Source organism: Ornithodoros turicata, chromosome 6 (genome assembly GCF_037126465.1).
Source record: "Ornithodoros turicata isolate Travis chromosome 6, ASM3712646v1, whole genome shotgun sequence".
In the NCBI taxonomy this organism is placed as follows: domain Eukaryota; kingdom Metazoa; phylum Arthropoda; class Arachnida; order Ixodida; family Argasidae; genus Ornithodoros; species Ornithodoros turicata.
Window position 1 is genome coordinate 1,437,609 of NC_088206.1, and position 24,715 is coordinate 1,462,323.

A 24,715-nucleotide genomic window follows, 5' to 3' on the forward strand; every position below is an offset into this window, starting at 1 on the left:
CGTCACTTATCAGGTCCTCAGCCGCCCATTCTGGCCACCAGGGGGCTGGACTCACGCTTCTTCTGTAAACCTGGGATGTGAAGCGTTGGGGCGGGCACGAACTCACGCCATGGAGGCGTAGGTGGACTAGCTGGGAGTCGATGTAGGGCCCCACTATTGGCCAGAGAACTGGTGGCGCCCTATGGATGTGTGTGTCCTTCTTTGAGGTCCGTAAAGAGGGAACGCTTGCTGAGAAATGTTGCCGCGTTATCCAAAAACCGGAGCCCCCTGAGCTCCGAGTGGACACTGACAGGCTTTTCCTTAGCTTCCAGGTACGTTTGGGTGACGCTAGAAAAGGTAGGTAGACCAAGCGCAGTTCGTGTTCCGGCGTGATGAATTAAGACGCTCAAGGGCCTGCCGTTGGCGCAAATCCCCGGGCTAAATAATTCACGAACTGGATAATCAATCGAACCCCCTCCTCAATTTCTGTCTTCACACTGACCTAGATAGCGTATACCGTGCTGGCCAAGGCTAGACCTCCCCTCTCAGAAAAATCTAGGATCCGCCCCTCATTTCGCCTGTCTGGTCCCCACTGGGAAAGTTCCGGGGGTGGGCTCAGGCCCTCAAGCCCCCCGCAGTCGGCGCCTATGTGAGATAGTGTAGGATACGACGTTCTTTTGTAGTAGTAATTCTGGCAGAGAACTGCAGTCCCCACTCTTATCGCGGCTGCATCTCACGCCTTCAGCTTCGGCTTTGCGGAAACAAATATGCGAACAAATGCTGCCACGAAGAAGCCTACCAGGGGGCTCCACGATCTATCCAAAAGCGTTAGCGTAAAAGCGAACGGCTGCTACCAACCTTGTGAAGCGAATTTGCAACTTGCTGTATTCCTCAGTTAGTACTTGGCTGTAAATATTGGCTGTAAATATACTTGACAAGTTCCGATCCTTTCCTTAGAACCAATTGCAACGTTGTTACGTACTGTAATTTTTTATCTATTGAGATGATACAATAACCGTTTGTGCAAAATCACTTTGACAGAAGATGGAAGTCGATGACCAACTTCTGCGTTCAGACCAATGTGTTCTGGTTCAAACACTTGAATCAGAGCACACAAAGCTGCAAGCACAATGCTACGAGCAGGAAGCCTTGATTGAAGCTCAGAGCCACGAACTAAACGTCCTTAGAGAGGTAATGCATGCAACTGGGCGGGTAGGAACGAGCACCACTTGGGTAATTCTTCGAGGCATTTAATCCAAAATTCCGCTCTGGCAGGCGCGTATTTGTCCTCAGCATTCATTTATTACGGGAAAATTATCTTAGTCCATTAGCTTTCTCAATTTTGTTGTTGTTGTTGTTTTTCGCCACGTTCGAATTTGGATTCTGGCATGGAGACACGGTTTATTTCCTACTGTTTTTCTGTGTCTTATTGGTCTTATCTCACAAACTCGATCATATCTCACAAAAGTGAAGATAGAAGAGACTTTGTCACGATGAAAGCATAGCTTCAGGCACTTGCATAGCACACGTACAACAGGCTAGTTTACTTGGTGTCATCCTTCTCGCGGCTTAAACACAGGCTTCGTGTATCATGTTTGGGACGAGCATTAAAATGATTGGATTAATGTGATTCTGCACCTCGATATGTTGCGTTTAATTTAATTACAAGTGCCAAAATTTGTCCAGAAACCTTTAAACTGACTATCTGACGCGAACCAAAGCTGTCAGAAGCTTTCCTACAAGGCTCAGAATCACCATGCAGAATATTTCCATTAAAAAAAAAATGATTTTCATTGTGTCTTATAACCAGCACTTTCTTTGCCGCGATGTCACTGCCAGTAGCTTCCACTTCCTGACCTGTCAAGCAACCAATTCGAGATTACTAGCTGATAACGATTCATCATATCTCAAAACAGTCCTCAATTACCTGTATCTTGGTCACACACCGTGGTGATGGCTAGCGAGCTCCAACAGTGTGTGCTTGTATCACCGAACTCTGAATATCTGCTGCATCAACACGTAACTTACAGCCATATGAGACTCTAATCTCAAAATAAGTCTCCTTCAAAGTACAGGTCCCAACAAAAGTTTACGGAACACGCAAGCGGTGTATTTTCCCCTCGGTGCGACACCCTAGCGGCAAGCGGAAGCGGGCTTGTTCACACATTCAGAGGTGTGGTGGAGTGCGCCGGCAGCGACACCAATTCAAACCACGTTTCGAGCGGAGGAAATACACCGCTCGTGTGTTCCATAAACTTTTGTCCTGACCTGTGCGTTCAGTTTTCTGGACGTCGCATGTTTTGAGGACTACCGGTACCCTGCCAGTTGAATAATTGCGGTGTCTGTTGCAGGAATTAGCAAAGGCACGTCTGAGCCAGAAGGTGTCTATGAGCACTGGGGTAGAGCAGGAGGAAAGTCTGCTAGAAGAGAAGGAAACAAAGGAAGCCTCCCTGACATCGAAACTACAAAGCCTCGAATACAAACTACGGCAGGTAGGATCACCTGTTAACGGTGCTGTCACACTTGCTCGGACACTTACTCGGGACTTACTGGAATGTGGCACTGGTGCATTTCTGACCTGTCCATGGAGCCAGTGCTAATATTTACCCAGTGTCCGAATGTCTGGAGTGATTTTTATAGAGTTTTCGACACCAATATCGCTAGTGCCTTTCTAAACATCTCTGAATTTATCCGTCGGGTCTACTGGGACCGATCGTGCAAACATGCTTTTGCTGAGTGGCGCCTTATCAGAATTAAATTTATGAGTACGCCATGAAAAGTGTGTGAAGTGGCAGGTCCAACAAACCCTGTCATTGAGGTAAGATGAGCTCTCATTTGCCATCATAAATTTGATATGTGATCTGACCGCTTCAGCCAGGCCAAAACTAACCACTTTGAAAAAATGGCTAGGAAGCAAGCGAGCTGGTGAAGATGATGCATAATGTAAAATCCCCGAGACTAGGGAACACGAAAGGACAGACACAACACGAAGTCTCAAACACAGCTGAAAATTTTAATTCACATACAAGATGGTTATGGTTGTATATAATTCTTGTATGTGAAGTAAAATTTTCAGCTGTGTTTGAGACTTCGTGTTGTGTCTGTCCTTTCATGTTCCCTAGTCTCGGGGGTTTTAAAAAACTGCGCAGAGTGCAATGGCCAGTGCCGGCTGAACTCCACACTGCAGTTCTTCTCGTTGGACTGAGATTTTTTTCATCACACGGGTGCCTAAACCTCGTCACATCGGCTGCATGATACTAGAAAAATGTGCTTCACGTGCTTAAAGATTGTACGTCTGCTGTGCACATGGCAGATTGCTATGTGCGTGATTTGTTATTGAAGACGACGGGCAGGCAGGAGCAGACAGAGCTGTGGTCGCAGCTCTCGGAAGGGACATAATTCCATTAACATTCTCAGACTTTTCAGACTCGGAGTCTTTCGACTAATTCAAGAATCTGATTAGGTCTACACGAAAACCATATCGAAATTTGAAAGTAGCCGCCGTCTTCTAGCTGAGAATTGTGGGAATTAGCTGGTGAGCTCACCCTCCAGACTCCAGAGTGAAACGAACTGCCTCGGATGTGACCATGAGCGAATATTCGAGCGGACGGATCTGAGCTAATTTTTCATAAACCTTCAAGGCCGCGTGGATACCCGTATTGGATAGGTTCTTTGATGGAGCGAGCTGTTTTAGTGTTACTAGTTTAGGCTGCCAAGGGGACGATGGACAAAGGAGGCAACGCACAACAGAAACAGATTTGCCTAAACTGGTAATGTTACACCAACTACCCCAACTTTGCACTTTGGCTGTTCAGTGGCCTTTCATTATCTTTTGTTACTCCAAGTCCTACAACACTGGGCTGCATTCCTCAGTTCCAGAAGTGAGACAAGAATTACGCTTATTGTTGCAGTCTCACCAGGAAGAGTTCCGGCTCAAGGACGAAAAAGAACGCCAAGCCTTGGAGCTGGAGGAGCTCGTTCGTCTTCGGAGCGCCTTAGAGCTGGAAAGGAGGAACCTTCGGTCAGACTTAAGAGAAGCCAAGCAAAGGGAGCAGAGACTCCTGGTTGAAATTAATGACCTGGAGGAGCAGAATGTCTCCCTGCAGAAGGATGTGGCATCCTTGCAGGGTTCCCAGGTGGGCCTCTTTTATTTTACTATCTCAGTCGTTTGTCTTACATTTTGCGTTAAGATATCAACGTACCAGAATGTCACTGACTTACGAACTTTCCAACTTAGTAATAGTAATCGTGGAACGAGCGCAAGTTAGAGTGATATGCAGTATATATGATGTGCACCGAAAAATATCAAGGATCCCGTCTCGTCTGCTTTTTCATATTTTCCCGAGTTCCCCTAGTTCATGTCCCTGCACTTATTTCTCAAACACAGGGAGATGTTTCCGCCACAACATCTTGCGTTTATCTAAAAAGCGAGAAGCGCTTTTTTTTTTTTTTTTAATCACATTATCAAAAATGTGCATTTCCACACAATATTGCCCAATTTTATCCCGTTTTACGGCTCCCGAAATAAAACCCAATTTCCGAAACAATGTAAAACCTGAAACCCCCAAGGGCCTAATTATGACTGATTATGTCTAGGTTACTTATAATTGGGTACTAGACAGGAACCTCCATCTTGGAGAGAGATAACTGTCAGGTGCCTAGCAGTCGGATTCTGATTTACTAATATGATTCCAATTAGATTAAATCGGTTAATTCGTCAATCATTATTGGAGCCTCGCGCATATTCCAGGTCGAATTTGAGGGAGCAAAGCACGAGGTCTGCCAACTCTCCGAAGAGGTATCCTACTTGAAGAGCCAGCTGTACGATGCTGAGGCGCTCAGAGAAATTACGGAAAAAAAGCTCGAAGAAGCCCTCGAAGCGTTTCAGTCGGAAAGGGAGCAGAAGTATGCCCTCCGCAAAGAACTCGATCAGCGGCTGACTTCAGAGTCTCCTGTACTACATCTGAGTGGGCTGTCTTTTACAGCGTTCCACCTCGACCGTAAGTGGGACAAGTTTTCACTTTTTTGCCATATCACTGAGTACTAATGTTACCAAATAGCCTGCGTTGGGTCTACCCGTAGCAACATTTTACGCTTATGTTTCATTAATTATTATGTTAATTATTAATGTTAATTAAATGTTAATTCATAATAATGTTATTAATGTTAATTATTAATTAATGTTAATGTTAAATTAATGTTAATTATTATGCGCAAAAACATGTACATTACTGGCGACATGTCTGAGTATTCTAGTAGGCAGTGAACTGTGCCAACTGTGCAGAGAACAGTGTTGTCGACCTGAAGGCAAAGGTATTTGGATGGTAGCGGGCAACAATGGAACTGCTGCCACCTGGTGTATTGAAAGTGTAATATCGAAGCTACTGTCCTAAATGACTGTCCTAAACATAATTTTGTATGCACCATTTTTCACGGTCAGTAATAATGACAGTGACAAACTCTCCCAAACCTTTAAAAGTACTACAGGCAAAAAGACGTGTCATGGTCACACCTCTAACTTTGAAGGAGATGTCATTAAAACCATTTCCCGTGTGTATGAGCTGCACGTGTGATTTTAAGCGGGTCTGATGCTTTTTTTTTTTTTTTTGGAACAAGAGTTCCCGAACATTCGTACAACTACAGTCGTAGACCGATAATTTGGACTAAAAAAAGAACCAATGTATATTTCTGCGTCCTATGATTTGAACCAGTCCTGGGAAGACAGGCTCGATTATTTGTACTCATCTCGCTCCAAACCTGCATGGTTTTTGGGACTTGCCAATTCCCAAGCGCCAGAAATGTGACAAAAATGTACTCCCGTGCCCGATATTTCGTACTGCTTTTATGACACAAAGGCACGAAGGCTATTAGCCACTCCTCACATGATGCATGCGGCAGGCGGAGCTTATTTGCGCATGACCAAACCCAAACGCTCAACTATGAGCATCTTTGAGTATCGGAAATACTCAAATGCCGACCTCAGCTTGAAGTGAGGACGTCGATGATTCGTTGATGCACCCCCATCCACGGTGGCAATCCTTGACGTGGTGACCATACTGATGATGCACTCTCTGAAATTTGCCGCAACACGTCTAGATTCCTTTTTTAACCCCTTTGCTTCCACAGTTTCCGCACCCCTTCATGCACACCATTCCGTGCTTGACGTCACAGGTATAGCGGTATAGTTGACAGGTATAGCGGGAAAAGAATAGCTTAATAACAAAAATACAAAAAATGGAGGCGAATAATTTTTGCTTTATTTTTGCTCCTCAAACTGTAACGTGATGCACTTAACCATTTCGATACTGTCGTCATTTTCCCACTTAAGATTCATCCATTCATCCTCATCATTATGACATTGACATTTTCGCTTCTTCTCAGTAATTTCTTACAAGTATTAGTGCCATTGTTTCTGCTTAACTTCGATGTTTCACTGTTAACTTTGTTGCCATTTTGTCTATTTGAAAGTCTGTGTTTCTCATAGCCTAATTAAACATGTATAATATTTTGTGGTGCACCAACAAGGAGACCCTAATGGTTGTTTTTGGGCACCTAAACAAAAATAAAGTTGTTATTATTATCATTATCATTAGCATGATGCCTTAGAGGTCCGCGGCGCAGACACAGCTGAAAAGTCAGTAGACGCGCCGGATCCGACGCCTCACTCTCTCTCTATCTGCATCGCTATCCTTCAGTTGATCATCATCTGTGGTAAATTCTAGGTCATCACAATCCTCACCGTCGTCGCTTTTGAATAATCGCTCCACTATTTCATTGCTGGTAAGACTTCTGCTCCACCACGCTCAAATTCAGAGAACATTTCCCGCGTAAATCGCCAGCAGAATACTGGTTTGCCACTGCCACCTAGCGTTAAAAGGACTAACCAAACGAGGAGCAGCACTGACAGTGTCGCAGTCTGTTGGCGTGCTTTCGAAACAAAACGCTTTTCTGCAGTTTCTGGTGAATCGCTGACGACTTCTTCCGCTTCGGCTCCTTTCAAGGAGGCCCCTGCATCGCCCATCTTCGGAAGCGAATGGGTTAAGTAACTTGGAATGTTCGAAATGAAGTGGATTTATCCCATTCACAAAAAATTTGGACTGATTCCGTGGCTACTAGAAGTCCGAAAAATCAGTGGGGGATTGTACTTCTGCCAGATGTCCCGAGCATAAAGTCTTTGCCTGCCCATGAAGGCAATAAATGCTCTTCTTTCTTTTCTGTCAGTTCATGTGAGTGGCTCTACTTTGTAAAGACAACCGTGGGAAAAAATGCACGCGGGCATTTTCCTTTGTGTAATGGCTGCCCCCGTCATTGCCAAACCTTCAAAAGAAAGACCAGCCATTACACGTGCGTGTATTACTTTGTGCAATACAGTGTAAAACCACAAAATCAAGTTGCATTCTCACATTTTTCTCATTAGATTCACTGAAAGCACCAAATAATTGCAAATACTGCGATGAGCCTCTGAAAATATTAAGGAGAAAATAGAATTGATGCACTCTGGTGGTCACATGCTTTGTTGAGGGTGAGGTCTGAAGTTCCATTCTTCATTGTACATTCGTTTAAAAATGATCTAATCCTGTGTAAACAAGTACTATGCCAAAGATGATAATGCAGGCAACAGCTGGGTATGAGAGTCGGGCATGAGAGTATGAGAGCCGGGTAGAGTTGAGATGACACCACCTTTGGGTTTCAATATGGAATGCCATACTTTTTCTGAAGTGCCTTTTTTCCTTTTTTTTTTTTTGTGCACATTCAATTCTAGCACACTGTGTGCCTACAGCTGTACAATGGAACATTTGCTATTGCATAATACATGGTATAATTAGTTGGTTACGAAAATTCCATGTGAACTTTGATGCAATGTTCAATCCAATGAGGTTTAGGCACAAGCTTGAACCAGGTTCCCAAATTGTGTTGGGTTTCAAACTAAATTGTGTCTCGTTTTATTTGTAAGACCTAAAAAGTGCTGTCCAGAAGAAAGCTATTTTTTTGTTTCAGAAACCTTTGTCCTGTGTTAAGTGAGGTATGGGGACCTACGTCCCTGATGGGTTACCTTGAAGGTCATAATTGGGACCTGCAGCGTATTGTAGTACTCAGTGGTACTTGTAAAGATACAGAGTTCAACTCTCTATGGAGTTCCTCTTTTGCTACAGCATGCCCACGGACCCCACGAAGTTGCATGTATCATCACTCGGGTGAAGGTGAAACTTTCTATAGCCACACTGCGCTTCGCTGTCCGCATTGCTCATCATCCCTGCAGCTGCAGGGAAATGGACACACTTATGTATCTCGACACGTGCAGACGGAAACATCGAATAGCTTTGCTGACCCGATCCCATGGAATAGCGAGGAACCCCCCACAACGCAACGGTTCTTCGTGCCACTGTCTTCCACGGGGTTGCATTTCGTTGACAAAGCATCATCCGGTGATGGATGCGAAACAGCATCAGGCAACATTCAATGGGGTTTTGAGCGTCTATGCTTGCATGAGGTACACGAGAATGTTGTAAGTGGTGTCAGGTGTGGAATACCTGGTGATTTTGGTGCATGTGATACTTCTGCTGATGTTGGACGTGACTTGAGCTCTTGTGGACACTCTTTGAAGCGTAACACTTCAGATAATTCTGAAGCCAGCATGACCGAAGACAGTGCAGACTATCTTGATGGCAGGCTTTCAGCATGTTATCTTCCTGAATATGAAGGAGGGACCAGTAGTAAAGAAGGAAGTGTGATAGGGAACTATCTATGCAAACCTCGAGCGTCATCAGCGTCGTCAGAGCAGTCCACTGCGTCTCCGCCGCTGAATGTCGAATCGCTGGCGTCATCATCATCATCATCATCATCCACGCAGTCCAAGACATTGACACCACTAGTGGATTTAGCTCAGCAAAGAATTAAACGGAAGAAGCATTCCCGGCATTGTAAAGGGCTGCGCATTGCAGGCAAAATGTCATGCGCGATATTTGACGCAATATTTGGGCCCTAACTTTGCTCTGGAATTTCACATATAGATAGTCTGACTATGGTTAGATTCCCTTACTATGCATCTAGTCAAGGCAGGAGTACTTCAGTATTTTGAAAGAATTGCGAGGAAGCAAGCGAGCTAGTGACTAGAATGTGACTAGCGACTACTGACCCCTGAGACCTCGAGATGACAAAACTGACACTTTGTGCCGACTTGTGGGTCATTTTTGTAGTCCCGCAGTCTCTGGAGTTTTCGTCATGTATTGTTTAGTGGTTTGTCTGTGATAATACAGTGATATGATAGAATAGCAGCTGTGATGTAAATTAACGTATTTCTGAAAAGGAGGGATGAGTCTCTCCGGAATCGTAAGGTGGTGTGTTTTAAACACCACCTGGCGACCACCTGTTAAAAAATTTTATACAGTGCAATCCCGTTACATTGACCTCGAAGGGGACAGTTCCTTCTAATTAAGTGCAGTTTGAACTAAAGGGGTCACCCTGATTGAGGGCTTACTGTGCTAGCAACACATAATAGCTGCATCGGCAATGAGTCATGGCTAGTCAGGAACTGCCTAAAGTTCATGGTCACGCGATGCCGAGAATAAGACAAAAATTGTTGTATTTTTTTTGTTGTTGTTGTTTTGTTGTTGTTGTTTTTCAGGCAAACGTGGTCGAAAATATGCATCTGAAAGATGCTGTTGACTGACATCTTATGTTTTGCTGTTTGCTTGTATGTTTGTTTTGATTTTATATAGTATTTGGTCTAGTAGTGAGTCATGCATTTCTGCCATACTTTGATACAGTGATATTTTGTTACTCTTGCTCCGAGTTAAGCTCTGAGCTGAGTAATGTTGCACAGTATTCCTTATTCTGCTCAGCTCAGAACAGGGTGTAATGCTGCTGCATTCCCTGAATAGTATTCAGCCTGCTTGTGGCAATGTTGTGGCTGCTTTGCAGCGCCTATATTACCATATATGCCACATATTACATTGTTTGTATTTTATTGAGAATATAAGTCTGCGTTGTTTGAGCCACTTGTGGAACATGATTCCTCTGCCATTGAGTGTACTGATGTGAAGTTTTACCTGTGCCATGTAGAATGTGCAGTTAGTGTACAGTACAGTACAGTAGTGAATAGTGAGCTATCTGTTACACACAGATGGTCGGCAGTCCAGCTAAGCTTATTATGTAAAGTTTTGCTAGCCACCTAGAAAATGAATTGGTGACTGTTGAAAGTAGTGGCTGTAATGAGTAGAGCTAAACTTAGATAGGCACACGTTGGAGATGATGCTATATCTAGAGATAATTGGTGCAAAATACAGCTTATCCGTAGGCGTCTTAGACAGCATGGAGTAATTTCACAGATTATCACGCAGAAGGTCCCTATCAAGACTGCAGTCCTAGAACCTCAGGAACGGTGGTATCAGTTTCTCAAAAGGTCGATATATTTTGGTAGTCTGTACTTCCGTATTGGTGTAGTACTGTACTCTGTGGGCAAGTGTTCCAAACTCCCCTAGCAGGTGCAAAAGGCACATTCCACGTGGGACTTCCTCCAGTGGTGGCTCAGCAGCTCTGCGGGTCGTTGCAGTCAAGGTTGCTGCGATCATGATTAGGGCCCGGATATTTAGGCACTTAAAAACTGTGGAAACAGGCAGGCGATTAGGCCCTCGCAAATAGCAAAATAGGCAATATAAAATAGGCACGTTAATCTGGTACACTTTTTGGCTCTGCTGGTACACTCCATCCAGGAAAAAAGGCTACAGTACCGTACAAGCTTTGACTTCTTGTTCTGCTGAGGCGGCCCAGAACCATGCAATATTCGATGCTACTATTCGTTCTCCGCCCTCGAAGATCTCGAAACGCAAAGAAAGGCCAAATCTTTTGATAAAATATACATGAACCCCTTCTAGCAAACCAAGGTACTGAAGGAACACGAGAGAACTGATGTTCTGAAGCTGGAACAACATAGAAGGGACGAATACACACAAAGCCGTCGAGTCCTACAGCTGGCTAACCTTTTCAGTGACTTTCATCGTTTATCGTACTGAAGGAAACCAAATGCAAAAAAAAAGAAGAAGAAGAAAAACAAAAGGCACAAACACACAGAAACGAAAAGCAAAATGCAGCACTCAGCATGAGACTGAAAGGCGCACTCGCACCTCTAAAAAAAAAAAGCTGTCATGGCATCTAAAAACGTTAAAAAAGGGTACAATGCAATAGAGTCGATAAAAAGGCATTTAGGAGTTTATAGGCAAATGCCTAAAATTCCGGGCCCTAGTCACGATGCATCACATTTCAACTATACGGGGCGAGAAGGTCCTGCATCCAAATAATACGTAAACAGGTGGCACTATCAAAAAGCTTTCTTTTCATTGAGCATCTCTGAGACAGCGGCCAAGGACTGAGCAGCGAGCGGCTCATTTGCATACTCTCATTAATTAGATAAAACTCCCGTCTTTTAAATTTTGCTTCGGACGCTTTGGGAACCCCTTTTTACCGATCGGAGATTTCGTCGAAAAATGTTCCAGAAAAGAAAAAAAAATGTGTCGACACTCTGTGATTTTTTTAGTGATTAATTTGTTTTGGTCTACATGTCTCTTGCATGGAGCAGCGTACCAACGCGATCTTTTGGCCTGCTATCCGGCTATAAATTACGTGTTCATCCACGTAGTTCATACACGGGGTGTATATAAGGAATCAGCTCAGAATGTACCCTTATCACGATGTCGACGACTGCACCAAAGCGTCTCTTCTGTCCGTTTTTTTATCCTATGTCACGCCTGTGTGTGAACCAGGCGGATGAACACGTATTTGGCAGCCGGACAGCTGAGCGAAAGAGCGCATTGGTGCGCTACTCCGTGCAAGCAATATGTAATCTGAAACCAACTAATTACTATAAAAAAAAAATCACTAAGTTTTGACGCAGTTTTTTTTTCCTGGAATATTTTTCACTGAAGGTCCCAATCGGTAAAACGGAAGTTCCAAAAACGTCCGGAGTAAAGTTTGTTTTATTTAAATATTGAGCACGCGCAAATGAGTTTCTTGATGCTCAGTTCTTGGCCGAAGTCTCGGGAGTGATGACTAAAAAGAAAGCTGTTTGATAGCTCCACCTGTTTACCAATTATTCAGCCGGGGGACGTTAGTGAAACACCCGGTGTGGGTGGTGTTTCACCTAACGTGATAAAAAAATCTACTACTCTTAACATTATGGGGTCAAAGCTCATGGGGTACTCTACCCTTCCGTGGTATTTGTATGTTATGTTTGACGTTTAATGTTTTTACAGAGTCCCACTCTGAAGACGGACACCACATTGACGAGGACTATTCCGAGTCAGACGTTCCTGAGTTGCAGCAACTGGAAGCTGACATCATCAACCAGCCATCGGAGAGACGTGAGAAAGCTCCACGATGTGCAGTTGAAGCCCAATGTTATTAAGCTTCTAATATTTTTAACTGAAGGTGGTGATGTTCCAGCGACCTGTCGACCAGCGACTGTGAACGACCTCCTCAGCGAGCTCCATGTGACTGAAATAAGGAAGCTCGAGAAGCAGCTTGAGCAGGTAAGTAAAGCTATCGGGAAAAGTTCAGTTTGACTTAGAAGAACTGTAAAGTGAATGTACATACAAAAAGTATGTTTTTCTGAAAGCTCGTAACTTGGATGAAAGCGTAACAAATTATACAGAGTGAATGTGCAGCCAATGATGGTTCATACTTATCCAAATCTACTACTGTTCTGCAGATAGTGTGGGCCTCTAGTACAAGGCATACCTGGGTTTGCCTTTTCTGGTTAAGCGCCCATTACAAATTTGGGAGTAAAAATTGAGCATTATTTTTTATCTACAGACCCAGGTGCAATCAGCTTTTGATCAGTGGACCACACTGGCAATAGATAGCAAACAAGTCTGTCAATAGATATGTTTCCACGGAAGTGCAGTAAAGAAAGTAACTTGGACCAATTCGGAGTTAGCCTGATTGAGACCAATCTCAATATGGGTAGGCCAAGTCCTGGGAGGAGTCCGGTTTCACCAAAGGAAAGTTGGAACGTATCTGTACTTTGCTGTAACAATGGTCTCGTACCTATTCCATTACTTAGTTTAGCTAGCGGGTACAACACTGAGCCAGAGCACACCCTATACATTCTAATCAAAGTGTCACTCAGTTTGCTTTGACCGTGTATCGATGTTGAGCATAAGGTAAACCCCAAACTGTCATTCTTTAATGGGTATATACACCGGCAAACAACAGTACAACGACGAAAAAGTTTCCCGTTTCATCGTCAGATTAACGTACCATAAGCTGCAGGTCCCTTTTTATGTATGAAGGGTGCGTAGCATTCCGGTAGTGTATATACCCATTAAAGATGTCAATCCCCGGCATTTGGACTGTTTTCAAAACTGTCATTCTTAAAGCATTGTAATACCTCTGTCAGACGGGCACATATACGGCCCTTAAAGTTACGGCATTAAGGAATGGCCGTAAGTTACATACGGCCCTAAGCTCTGGGGAGCTGCCAGACGGTATCCGTGAAGGCATTTTGTCGATGATGTCCAAGTCGATAAACAAGTCTGTGAACGTTGAATGTAATGTAGCGAAATCACGCTTTTTCTTACTGAAAGTACACGAAAACAACGTTTTGTTCGTATTTTCAAAATACAACAGCAAACTATATTTGCTTTTAAGTGCTTTGTATATTTTTTTTAGTGGCGTCTGACTTTTTGGATGCAGACGACACGGTGCGATGCCGTGTGCAGTGGTTCGAGGGTGTAACTACAAACGTTGCACTTGTACAGGTGGGATAAAAAGTGAAGCAAATTGCAAAAACGCCAGAAAAAGACGGAAAAAAAAAAAGATGACAACATTACGTCGGGTAAAAAGCATTTTATTTCGAATTGAATTAAATGTGCTAAATCCTGTTTATGGTATGCTTGGTGACGAGGCTTGGGCAGTTTCGATGGAACGCCGTGAACGGTCTTGCGGGAACGCCGTTGCCCTTCTACCTCAGTTTTGTCGCAAAGGCCTTATTGCTGACCGTCTGGCAGGAAGTTAATGACAGTATGCATTTACGGCCGTGACCGTTAAGGCCATATATGTGCCCGTCTGACAGAGGTATAAGAGCACTTGATGTGACAACTTTTGCAGCTGGAAACAGAGAAAGGTCAGGTGGAATCGAAACTGGAAGATGCCTTACGTCAGCTGGATGAAGCGAACGGTGCGTCAGAAGGACGGATGCCTAACCTTGCCCGCCTTCGACGGCAGGTCAATGCCCTCGCAAATCTTCACAAGGAGGATTACGGAAGTGGGGTATGCTCCGTTCCTGTAACTGATTCCTGCGTATGTGTCAACATGTTCCTATGCATGCTGCCGCAATATGTAACAAGAAAGCTCTGTGCCGAGTGTCATGGCTGAGCGACACAGGGAAGAAAAGAGGCATTTTTTATGGCGGTGTCGTTAGAAAAAATGCTCGCTAGAGCTGGTGGAATTATGTAGTATATTCAGATTCACACAGAGTCACACTGTCAGTGAGTCACACAGTGAGTCACACCGCCAAATAAAATGTTTAAACCTACTTAAAGGAACCATCGCATCCAGGAACATACTATGTATGAGACCGGTACGATAATGAGACTCTGCATGTAACGATTTTGACAGTGATGCCAGAAGTGGGAGATAAAGGGAAACAGTATTTTTTTTAAAGGGATATTCATTATTTTAGAGCATCAATAATAGTTGCAGGCATTTTCCAAGGCCTACGCAGGTTTTAACCTCATGCATACGTTGTTCGTTGGCTTCTCTCAGCTTGAGTGCTTCATTTATTCAGCGACGCTGCTTGACGCACCATAGTCCGAGTTGCTTTAGCGCTATAAAAGCCCCAATGATGATTGTCATACAGTCGCCGACCGATTTTTCGGACCTCGAGTTTTCGGACATGCTCGATTATTCGGACTCGTTCGCGGAACGGCCGCGGGTCCCATAAAGTTGATGTATAAGAACGTTCAAAATTTCGGACGCCGTGCAGCCCCGTCGCTCGATATTTCGGACTCTGTTTGCCCGACCAGCGAATTTCTCTCTTGGGGTGACGGAAAGTATTGGTATCGTCCGAAATTCGTATCAAAAGAAATCAACCAACTAAAATATTGAGGCAACAAAATAGGCAGTGGTGATCGTTCATTTTCCATTCCTCTGAGTAGAAGAGGTCTGTCGTAACGCTTTTGCGTCATCGTATTTGGCCAACGGCCCAGCATGTGCTGTCCGCCCGCGAGTCGCGCGACAGCGCTGTAAAGCGAGCTTCACCTAAAGCACGCATGCGTTAGGTGAAGCCGACTTGCGGACTTGATGACGGCAGTGCCTCTGACAGTGTACATTGACGAAATGTCGCTTCGGGAAATAGAAGCTGATGTTATCAGGCAGAGCTGGAAGCGCGTTAGGAAAGCATCGACAAATTTTACCAGCCTACTAGAGCTTAGTAAAGGTTATTTTGAAGCGAAATTCGTTTTTTCGGACTTTTGCGCGATCCCCTCCGAGTCCGAAAAATCGGACGGCGATTGTACATTGACCCCAAAGTATCGCACTGTACAGGACACGGGAGACCTGCAGAAGCTGAAGGAGTCGCTGTTACGGCACGAAGACCGCCATCTCAAGGCTCTGAGGCTCGTCGAAGAACTGCAGAACGACTTAAACAAAGCTCAGGATACTGAGGATGCTGAGGAACAGGTAGACCGGCTGCGTGACCAAGTCGCCAACCTCATCAACAAGGTGGTTTTGTAATCTCCTTCTTGGGAATGTAACAACAACGACGAAACAACAATGTAACGTGCTTGTATTTGTCCGCAGATAAAGACCTATGAGGAGGAAATTGCGGACCTGAAGGAAGACCTCGTGTTGGTGGGAACATTCACCGAGGACTGCCAGAAGCGCATGGGTTCCGCGCAGGTGAGCCAGACAGCCTTCAGGTTGCGAAATATTGCTCAACTGCTTTTGAAGCAAACTTGTGCCAGTTCTTTTTTCCTTTGTACCGCTCCTGTTACTTGCGCTTTCCTCACTAGGGCGGTGCGAATAGTAATTTTGAAGTTGGAATCGGATATGAATTGAATATAGACAGCCAGTGAATACAAATAATGGAACAGGTACGAACGAAAGCTGATCGGTCTTTAATGAACAAAATGTAGTACACGGGGACACTCTTTAGATCTCGCACTGCTTACTTCCGTGCAAATACACTAAAACCCCGAATGAACTGTCGCACACAATCTGAATCAGCCCTCAATCCTGATCAGCGTCGTGGAGCTAGGAGCGTTTGGCACGGAATTTGACAGAATGCCTTATTTTTAGGGGTGTGCGGAGGTTAGAGTTCTCGAATTCGAAATCGAATATCAATCACTCCAAGTATCTCATTCGCGAATCGAATACCCAATGTTGGGATTTCTGAATATCCGACTACTCGCAAAATATGAAGGACGCCTCCTGAAAGTGGGCTTCACCTGACGCATCCTTGCATGAGGTGAAGCCTGCTTTACGGAATTGCCCATGCTGCAGGACCTACGCAAACAGATTGTAGTTTAGCTTAATAATGTGAACCCAAGTTTATTGTGCATACTCCGCAAGAGGAAGGGGCGGCGTCCCTACCGTGTGCACTTTAGCGGTGGCAGTGGGGGATTTTGATTTGATGTTTGGGAGTCTACCTTTAAAGACTCTTAAATAATGCCTACAGCCCAGAAATAAAAAGGGCGTCCTAAAGATTCACAGGGCATGTATTGTACGCTCCTTCCTATAATCTTCCTATAAAGCTCCTGTACACTCTGTAGATGCCGAAAGATCTTTCAGCGAGTATAAAATGATTGCAGGCGACAGACAGCATTCTTTATGAGAGGAGGACACGAGATAACGTGTGTGTAATGCCGAGCCACAACCTGGCCTCGAATCTACAATTTTATAAAATGTTTTTCGTTCCCACATTATCCAAGAAAATAAAGCGTTTGCCATTTGAAGCAGCTGTTTGATGCCGCGGAATGCTTGCCACGGAAAATCGCAGAATTTTACGAGACGGTGCCGCAGAATTTTGGGTTTGCTGCGGCAGAAAAAATGACTACTGCGGCCTTAGTAGTCATATTCGCAAGTGGCTAACAAGTGTCTGCGCTGTTGATCTCTGTCGCCGAGACTCACTTTGTGCACACCTGTGGGCAATCACAATCGTTGTCTAATCACAATTGTGTGCAATGTGGATCCTGCTTTAGTGCGTTCGGGGTATAATTGTTCGACACGTTCCGGAGACAGGTCAGTGCGGCGATTTGTAACAGCATTACTGCACACTGAAAAGATTTGTTCATTCGCAACCTGGCTTGTTGGTATGGAAGGATACGGCTTTTAAGCTTTCTAGACGTTGAAAGAGTGCAGGATGTCATAGTAAGAGATTTGCCAGTACTGGAGTAGTTCCAGTTGGAGCCTTTAACGGAGAACTGCACGTTAAGCACTTTGACGCATCATCGCGTCGCTCGAAGAATCCTTAAATGAGACTCCTGCGCACTTTATCTGTGCCACTTGACGTTGCCTTCTGCATTCGATATGCACAAACTGAGGGAAAGCAGTACACACATGTGTATTCGCATACACGTGCGGTCCGTGAGCATGTAAGCGTAATATCCGTCGCGGCTTTCCAGAGTTTGCATCTTCGTATGGTTTTGGATTCGGATGTGAAGAGCAGGCCGCTCTGTGGCGCCGTTATCGCTGTTGTTAGCACAGCGCGTGCTGAAAGCGAGAAAATTCAAAGTTTTTTCGAATCTCTCTATTCGATTGGACGACCAAATCGAATATCTGATCTGTGCAATTTGATATTCGAAACTTCCGAATATTCGCATAGCCCTATTTTCCTCCCTTGTGCACCGTGGTGATTTTTGCAGCGTGCTGCACGCTTACTTTCCTTGCCTATGCTCTTACACTTCTCTGCTTGATCAACCATTTCTTTGCTTATAGTATCTAAGTTGCGCGTTATGCATGTGTCTGATGCTGCTAAACTACATTCCGTCCTGGCATGCGTTGCCCATCATCCTATATCCTCCTGCACCGCACTGACAGAGCTTGAGCTGCTTCACGTCCCTCTGTTGGCTTCAAAGCTCCATAATGCGTGTTCAAACACCAACTGTTAAATATCTGCTGATGGCTCATCTAGGAGGAGCTGCTGGCTGCATCGGATGAACTGGCCCAACTGTACCACCACGTGTGTACAGTGAACGGAGAAACACCGAGTCGCGTAGTTCTGGACCATGCTGCAGGAACTAACGGCTCGATGGACAGTGGTACGTTGCATTCCGGCAAGTCCTTTCGTCTGTGACCTCACTGCATAAGGGGACTAGGAGGATTTTGATAATCTCCGAAATAATGAACCTTTTCCTTCGCAGCCATTCCAAATGTCCCAGCTCCCGACAACAAGCCAGCCACGATCAACTCTTCCGCCCTAGACACGCTCCGGGAACGACTACGCACGGATCACTTCCGCGCAGTTTTCCTACGTGGGAACACCTCCATCGACCCCGCACAGTGCGCCACTCTCGGGGAGACTCTCCGCGACCAAGTCCGTCACCTTCGATCTGCCGTCGAAACTACGCTGGGTCGCTCTAGAACTCCAGGCGACGGTACGGGTGAAGAAGACCCGCAAGAGCAAGTTATCAAGCTGAAATCTTTGTTATCGACGAAGCGCGAGCAGATAGCGACGCTGCGTGCCGTGCTCAAAGCGAACAAGCGTACCGCCGAGATCGCGCTTGCGAACTTGAAGTCAAAGTACGAAACTGAAAAGTCCGTCGTGAGCGACACCATGGTCAAGCTCAGACACGAGCTGAAGTTGCTCAAAGAAGACGCAGCGACCTTTGCATCTCTACGCGCCATGTTTGCTGCACGGTGCGAAGAGTATGTAGCCAGGCTGGACGAGCAGCAGAGACAGCTCACGGCTGCAGAAGATGAGCGGAAGACACTGAACTCTCTCCTGCGTATGGCCATCCAGCAGAAGCTGGCCCTGACCCAGCGATTGGAAGACCTGGAGATGGACCGGGAGAGGTCCCACCTGAGAAGGGGGCCACGGAGGGGTCCCACGGGACAGGGTGGGGGATCCCAGCGGGGGAGCCCGCACCACACAGCGTTAGGTTTTTTTGGACATTAGCTACATTAACGTTAGTTCTGGTTCAGCAGAGGCGGTTTTTCGAATATATATACTGCGTGATTTGTTTTCTAGGCAGCTACATATAAATGGTTATGAGGACTGATTCTTTATGCCTTTATTTATGCCACGAATCAGGATAATGCAAACTTGTCTGTTTACAAATGGAAAGAGTTGCAACAAAGTTGTCAACAGTGAGTCCCGATTTTTTTTCTTTTCTAGAATATAACTTGGCATAATGTTCAGTTTTAGTATGTATGTATTTATATATAGTTTTAAATATGTTTGATCGGTGCTTGTTCTTTACTTGTCTCGAGTTTAACTGCTTGTTTTTTTACCTGCCTTACTTCCGCATACTGTAAAACCCTTCAATTTTGCGGCCAAAATCACTCGCGAATCGGAGCAGAGCGCATATCCAGCGCCACAAAGGTGGTAAATTCTGGATGCTAAAATTTGTGGCTTGACTGGTGATAAGCCAGTTTTGAAACGACCTGTACAGCTATTTGATTAAAGTAGCATTGCATACTGTTGTCTGCAAAGTAGTCCAAATGCTGATTAATAACCGTTATACAACCAACTGTGAAAATGAATTTCTCGATTCCAGCACAGTTTTCAAAGCATCAATACTTGCTGGAAATTTCCGAGTGCCTTTAAAGGTAGTGAAAAGGGGGAAGGGAGGGGGCACAAATACTAAGGGTTTTACAGTATTGTTAAGCATAGTGGATGCACGAATATGCTTTAAAACAGCTACTTATGTTGCTGTTCCCTATAGTAGTACTGTCTGACTAACCTATTTATTACTCGCAAGTGTCTCTCTGAGCATGAGTTCTCAAGTGTGTAGGAGTTAGCCGACAAGCACTATACACGTGCAGAGTTCCCCATTTCGGCAGAGATGGACTAGACATTCCTTTTCTCTCCAGCGACGGACCCCCGCCCCACTTTTATGAAACTGAACAATTTTGCTGAAACATTTCAACTGGCGTGCGTAGTGTGTCGGAGAATACCAGGCGTGATACTGTGGCGACGCTGGTGTACTGCCAGTACCGTCCAACGTTGGCTATCTAGCTGAGTGACAAACAGCCGAAACTGCAGACAAAGGTGGCCAAAGTGTCGACTTTTTTGCGACCGCACCCGTGCAATTTTTTATCTGTCCTACTTTTTTGTGACATAATAGCGCTAGGAGCTCAAATGCACATTCCTACGTTAATTTTGCCTGGTTGTCCCGATTGTGCATCGCACACTAACTGCGTTGAATTTATGCGCAGATTATGTAAGCGACACAATGCTGACTGGCTTGTGAAGGTGACTTATGTCGCAGCTGCACGTGACACTATATTTTGCAGCCTCAGAATATCGTGGAGTGCCAATTTTCGGGAGATTTTCGCCGCAGCCGCAGAGTTGCTTTGGCTCGTCAGTGATGCATTGTTTACGGATTTGTTTACATTTGACACGAATTTACGTGCGTACTTAATGCTGTCTCTTATTTCCACGCCTGTCAGGAGCTTGCAGTTTGCACCGTTATTTATCTGTTACCGTTTCCGATAGACGGGTGAAGGCTTAGTTGTAACAAATTTTGAAATATGCCAAAGCCTCGAAGGTATCGATTGCACGTGACCGTGTGGCCATCTTACGAATCCTTCTGGTGCTGGTTTTTTATTTTGTGTATTACGGTTGAACAGTGTTGTTGACCAAAATGCTATATTAGCACACAGCATTAGCTGTCTCGCGACGTAAGACCACGAATTACCATGTATTAACTGAATCGTGCTGGCGTCGTTGTAGACGCAGGAAAAAAAAGAAGAAATGTACGAATAATTACGTGTGGAAGTCCCATGTCTTATAATAAAAATTGTGACTTTCTAAACGGTGGCGTATGTATTACATGTAGCAGAGATACAGACCTTCGAGTATGTCTGTAAACAGACACAACCGTCTGAGTAACGTACTATTGAAAAGTTGTCATCGTAACGGTGATTGCTATAAACGAGCTGGACCGTATTTGTTTTTTGCTTGCAGCCGCCATTAGCAAAGTGAGTGCTTGTGAGTGTTGGAAGTGCCTAAATATTTAAACTGTGCCTTTCCTTTTTCTTTTGGTTAGTTGTCATCCCCAAAGTTGAGAAACAATTATTCGCAATATTCACTCGGTGTTGCTTGGATCTCTTGGCGGGCCATTTTTAAATGCGCATGGAAAGAGAGAACTAATGCAGTTTCCTGTAACGAAGGTTCTCCCAGTACTTGTATGTATTTGTACCAAATAAAAGCTAAGGTGCTTGTTGTGACAGAAGCATTTTGTACGACACATCTTTCCAGGGTATCCGTAATGGTGCACACAGCGTCCAGTCCAGGTGACACCAGGGATCCAATCTCGCAAACTGCTGCGCCGTAGGACGACTATTCTTTGGGGTTTCAGACACAGTTTTTCACGCTGTCATTTCTTGATGTTTTCTATGCCTGTTCCCAACCACCAACTTGAGATTTGGCACGAGATGCTGTTAACAGGGCCATTCTGAGTTGGTGGGAATCGTTGATGAAGCGAAAATTAGCCAGGTTGGACCAGCGCCCCTATTCCCCTGTTTCTGATTTTCACAGTGGTATATTCTTGTCACTAGCTCGCTTGCTTCCTAGCGATTGTTGGATATTAAACCTTTGAGTCTTGCGCTAGTGTCACCTTTCTGTTTGTGCCCAGACTGGCTTTTGCACAATGGAAAATGTTTGTGCCATTCTTGGACATGCTTCATAACTTCACTTGTATTTCTCTGTCTAAAAATATTGCCGTCTGTGATAAAGCTTGTGGGACTACTGGTAAATACGTGAATGACAACTCTTAGGAAGCCATGATGACTGCGTCTGAAGAGCTGGCTTTACTGTGCCACCAAGCATGCCTTCTGACGGGAGACGCAGCCCTGGAAAGTGGAGCATACGACGCTGCTGCTGAGGGTACAGTCCATCATGATCTCCTTCTAGGCAACTAGGAAATTTATAATGTGTAACGTCGCAGGAGCTTGGTTCCAGTTGTATTTCTCAGTATTGGTCCTAATGGTAACTGCGTGCGAGTCATGCAGGACGAGAAACAAACGTACGTACAAAACGGGACAATACGAGCCCCAGTTCTGCCCTGTACGGCGCCTCGCTTGTATTCTTGGATGCAACCCAAACTCGGGGATATGCTCTTAAGGTAATGCCATTCCTTGCAGCCCCCCCAAAATTTGTTTGTTCGATTATTGTAGCACTGGACTACTACCACGTGCAAAAGTCCCTCCATGAATGTCTACGGACTGAGGACTTCCGCTGTGCCTTCCGCCAAGTAGTTGTCGATCCAACACCCTGCACGGGCTACGTAGAAAGACTCCAACAGCAAGCCATCCACCTGAACTGTGTGGTCGTCTCCGCTCTGGAACATATGGTACTTGCTGAAGAAAAAAGCATCACTCTCCGCCAGCTCCTCTGTGCAAATCAGCGCACCTCCGAGGTCGTACTCCAGAATGCAATCGAAAGGAACAACTTGGAAAAGGCTGTATTGGGCTGTGCCATTCAGCGGCTTTATCGGGAGAACCACGAACTTGTGCAAGAGATCCAAGAGTTGACCTCGCTTCAGGCTCTCTGCGCAGCGCGATGCGAAGACTATGCAACCAGGTCAGTCTCGAGGGTTTGTTGCACGAAGCGTGTGTCTTGTGCCGTTTCCCTATGCACTTTTGTTATTTAAACGCGGGCAAAAACAACAAATGTTACGGGCCTTAAGGCTTCGAATCTGGCAGAGGACAACTGCACGATACTGTTACTTGTTAGACACTTCAGTGGCGGGGGGTCTAACCCCAAGTGGGGTCATACTCCCGGTGTGTGTAGCCCCCACAGAACCCCTCCTGAAATAGTTTTATGGCTGCACCATCCTGTCAGGGACGTGTCATCCTCCGCAACGGACATTGGGCGCACGAAGTGGCGTGCTCATGTTTAAGCTTTGCACCGTCGATGTCGGCATGCCAGTCACCCCTGCTGCTGCCCGCTGTCTGTCGTCGCTTTTTCTTCATACTGAGCATGGCACTTACATGAACGATCTATGCCTTTGACAATTTTTGTGGTTCAATGCTGAAGACTATAGAGGTAGCACGGCATCCTTAGGAAAGGCTCTCCAAGAAAAAAAAAAACTCGGGACACATTTTTTACAATGTATAATGCGTATTCGACATCAGAAAATATGGATAGTTGATGCGAAAGGGTGCCTTCTTGACCACCCCAATGATCGTTCTTGCAGGCTTGACGAATGCCAGCGGCTCCTAGCAATCTCTGAGGGTAGCCACGAGACAACATCGGAGCTCCTAAAGGGCACCATCCATGAAAAATTGAGGCTCGAAGCCTTGGTGGAGGAACTGTTGCAAAGGCGGAGCGGCCGAGGACGGGGCTCTCATCAACCATAGGCTCAACGAGGCCGCACAATTTCAATTCAGGGGAACACCGATATCTTCCGGATATTTAAGAGTGTGGTACACCATAGTGACACCGCAGCGATACGATACATTACGGATATAATGAAATTATTCATATTATAACCCAATCGAATCTTACAACTGGTTGTACTGTCTCAGGTCTTTCTTCGGGTCTTCGAAAGACCTTCCAGACGGCCCTCGAGTCGACTCGGGACACATACTAACTCGTCCCTCATTTTCCTCTCCTTCCTGCTGTCCTGTCTGCATCTGTCTATGCATCTGTGTGCCACAGTTGATTGAAAGTAGGATTAAAAAAGGATTCTACGAGAAACATGAAAGAAGATATCCAAAAGTGTACCGCGAGCTTAAACGTAAACCAAAACCGAGAAGTACTGAGGGGAGAACGACTGGTGATTAGTTGGTTCTTTAGGTGCACGACTCACCAACAACCAGAGCAGGAAATTTCGCTACGACATCTTTCTCCCTTTTCTCTTTTCCAATTAAATCGTGGAAATGGAGTCGTGCTCACTTATGTTCAATGCGGCGAATGAGTTGAGCATGAATGAGCAAACTGAGTGAGCAAATGGGAGCTGTAGTGAGCAATAACAAAAGTATCCAGATTATTGCGGGTGCTATGTAGATTAGCTGGATGTGTACCACTAGGGGGAACCCTCATTCCTCTCCCGCTATCATCCTAACCATCACAACACAATCAGAGCACGACGGCGACTGCAGTTGTCTCTCGACGTAAAGCCCCGAATTATTGTTATTATCATCATCAGAGCATGATGGCCACGGCCTAGAAGCAGGGATTTGCGCAGGATTTTCATCTAGGGCTAACACCCTAACCTTTGCTGGTTTTGGGACATTTTTGTCCTATATATATATTGAAAGTACATTGGGAAACGTTGTATGAGGGGCGTGTGGGAGTGAAAATCCCTGGCCTGAAGATTGTACAATAGAAAGAAAAAAAAAACAGTTTCTTTGGCCTACCTAAATGTAGCTTTAAATCTTGGTTGCAAGGAGGTTGGCCCCTTCTTCCTTGGGCAGTTCCTCCTCTCCAAGTACTAGTGTTGCAACTGGTGACTTCGTGCCATGCAACCACTGTAACCCCCATGTAACCCCTTCGAATGGCAACAGGACAAGAGCGAGCTGGTAGATGTTGATAACACACACAAAAAAAACCCAAGACAGGGAAGAAAGAGAC

The 24,715-nt window shown here is 45.2% G+C and overlaps 1 protein-coding gene across 3 annotated transcripts; it reads left to right on the top strand.

Moving 5' to 3' along the window:
- Positions 1–812: 812 nt before the first annotated feature.
- Positions 813–23,593, top strand: LOC135398787 (protein bicaudal D-like). Of its 3 annotated transcripts, XM_064630238.1 has the most exons (13): positions 813–1,170; positions 2,331–2,471; positions 3,891–4,115; positions 4,730–4,979; positions 12,228–12,335; positions 12,403–12,503; positions 14,083–14,244; positions 15,520–15,696; positions 15,775–15,873; positions 21,916–22,024; positions 22,086–22,163; positions 22,315–22,720; positions 23,337–23,593. In XM_064630238.1, exons 1-13 carry the CDS (start codon positions 1,024–1,026, stop codon positions 23,497–23,499), a joined length of 2,166 nt encoding a protein of 721 aa, XP_064486308.1. In that variant the 5' UTR covers positions 813–1,023; the 3' UTR covers positions 23,500–23,593. The 3 variants fall into 3 exon arrangements, with proteins under 3 accessions (XP_064486308.1, XP_064486309.1, XP_064486307.1); XM_064630239.1 differs by lacking the exon at positions 22,086–22,163 and having other exon boundaries at positions 814–1,170; XM_064630237.1 differs by lacking the exons at positions 21,916–22,024; positions 22,086–22,163; positions 22,315–22,720; positions 23,337–23,593 and adding exons at positions 18,107–18,233; positions 18,336–21,371 and having other exon boundaries at positions 815–1,170.
- The last annotated feature ends 1,122 nt before the right edge of the window (positions 23,594–24,715 follow it).

Excerpts from the sequence above, each read along its gene's own strand:
- LOC135398787 (XM_064630237.1), top strand. The coding sequence starts at position 1,024 with ATGGAAGTCGATGACCAACTTCTGCGTTCAGACCAATGTGTTCTGGTT. Across the intron at positions 1,171-2,330 it reads AACTAAACGTCCTTAGAGAG|GAATTAGCAAAGGCACGTCT; the intron begins GTAATGCATGCA and ends TGTCTGTTGCAG. Across the intron at positions 14,245-15,519 it reads AGGAGGATTACGGAAGTGGG|GACACGGGAGACCTGCAGAA; the intron begins GTATGCTCCGTT and ends CGCACTGTACAG.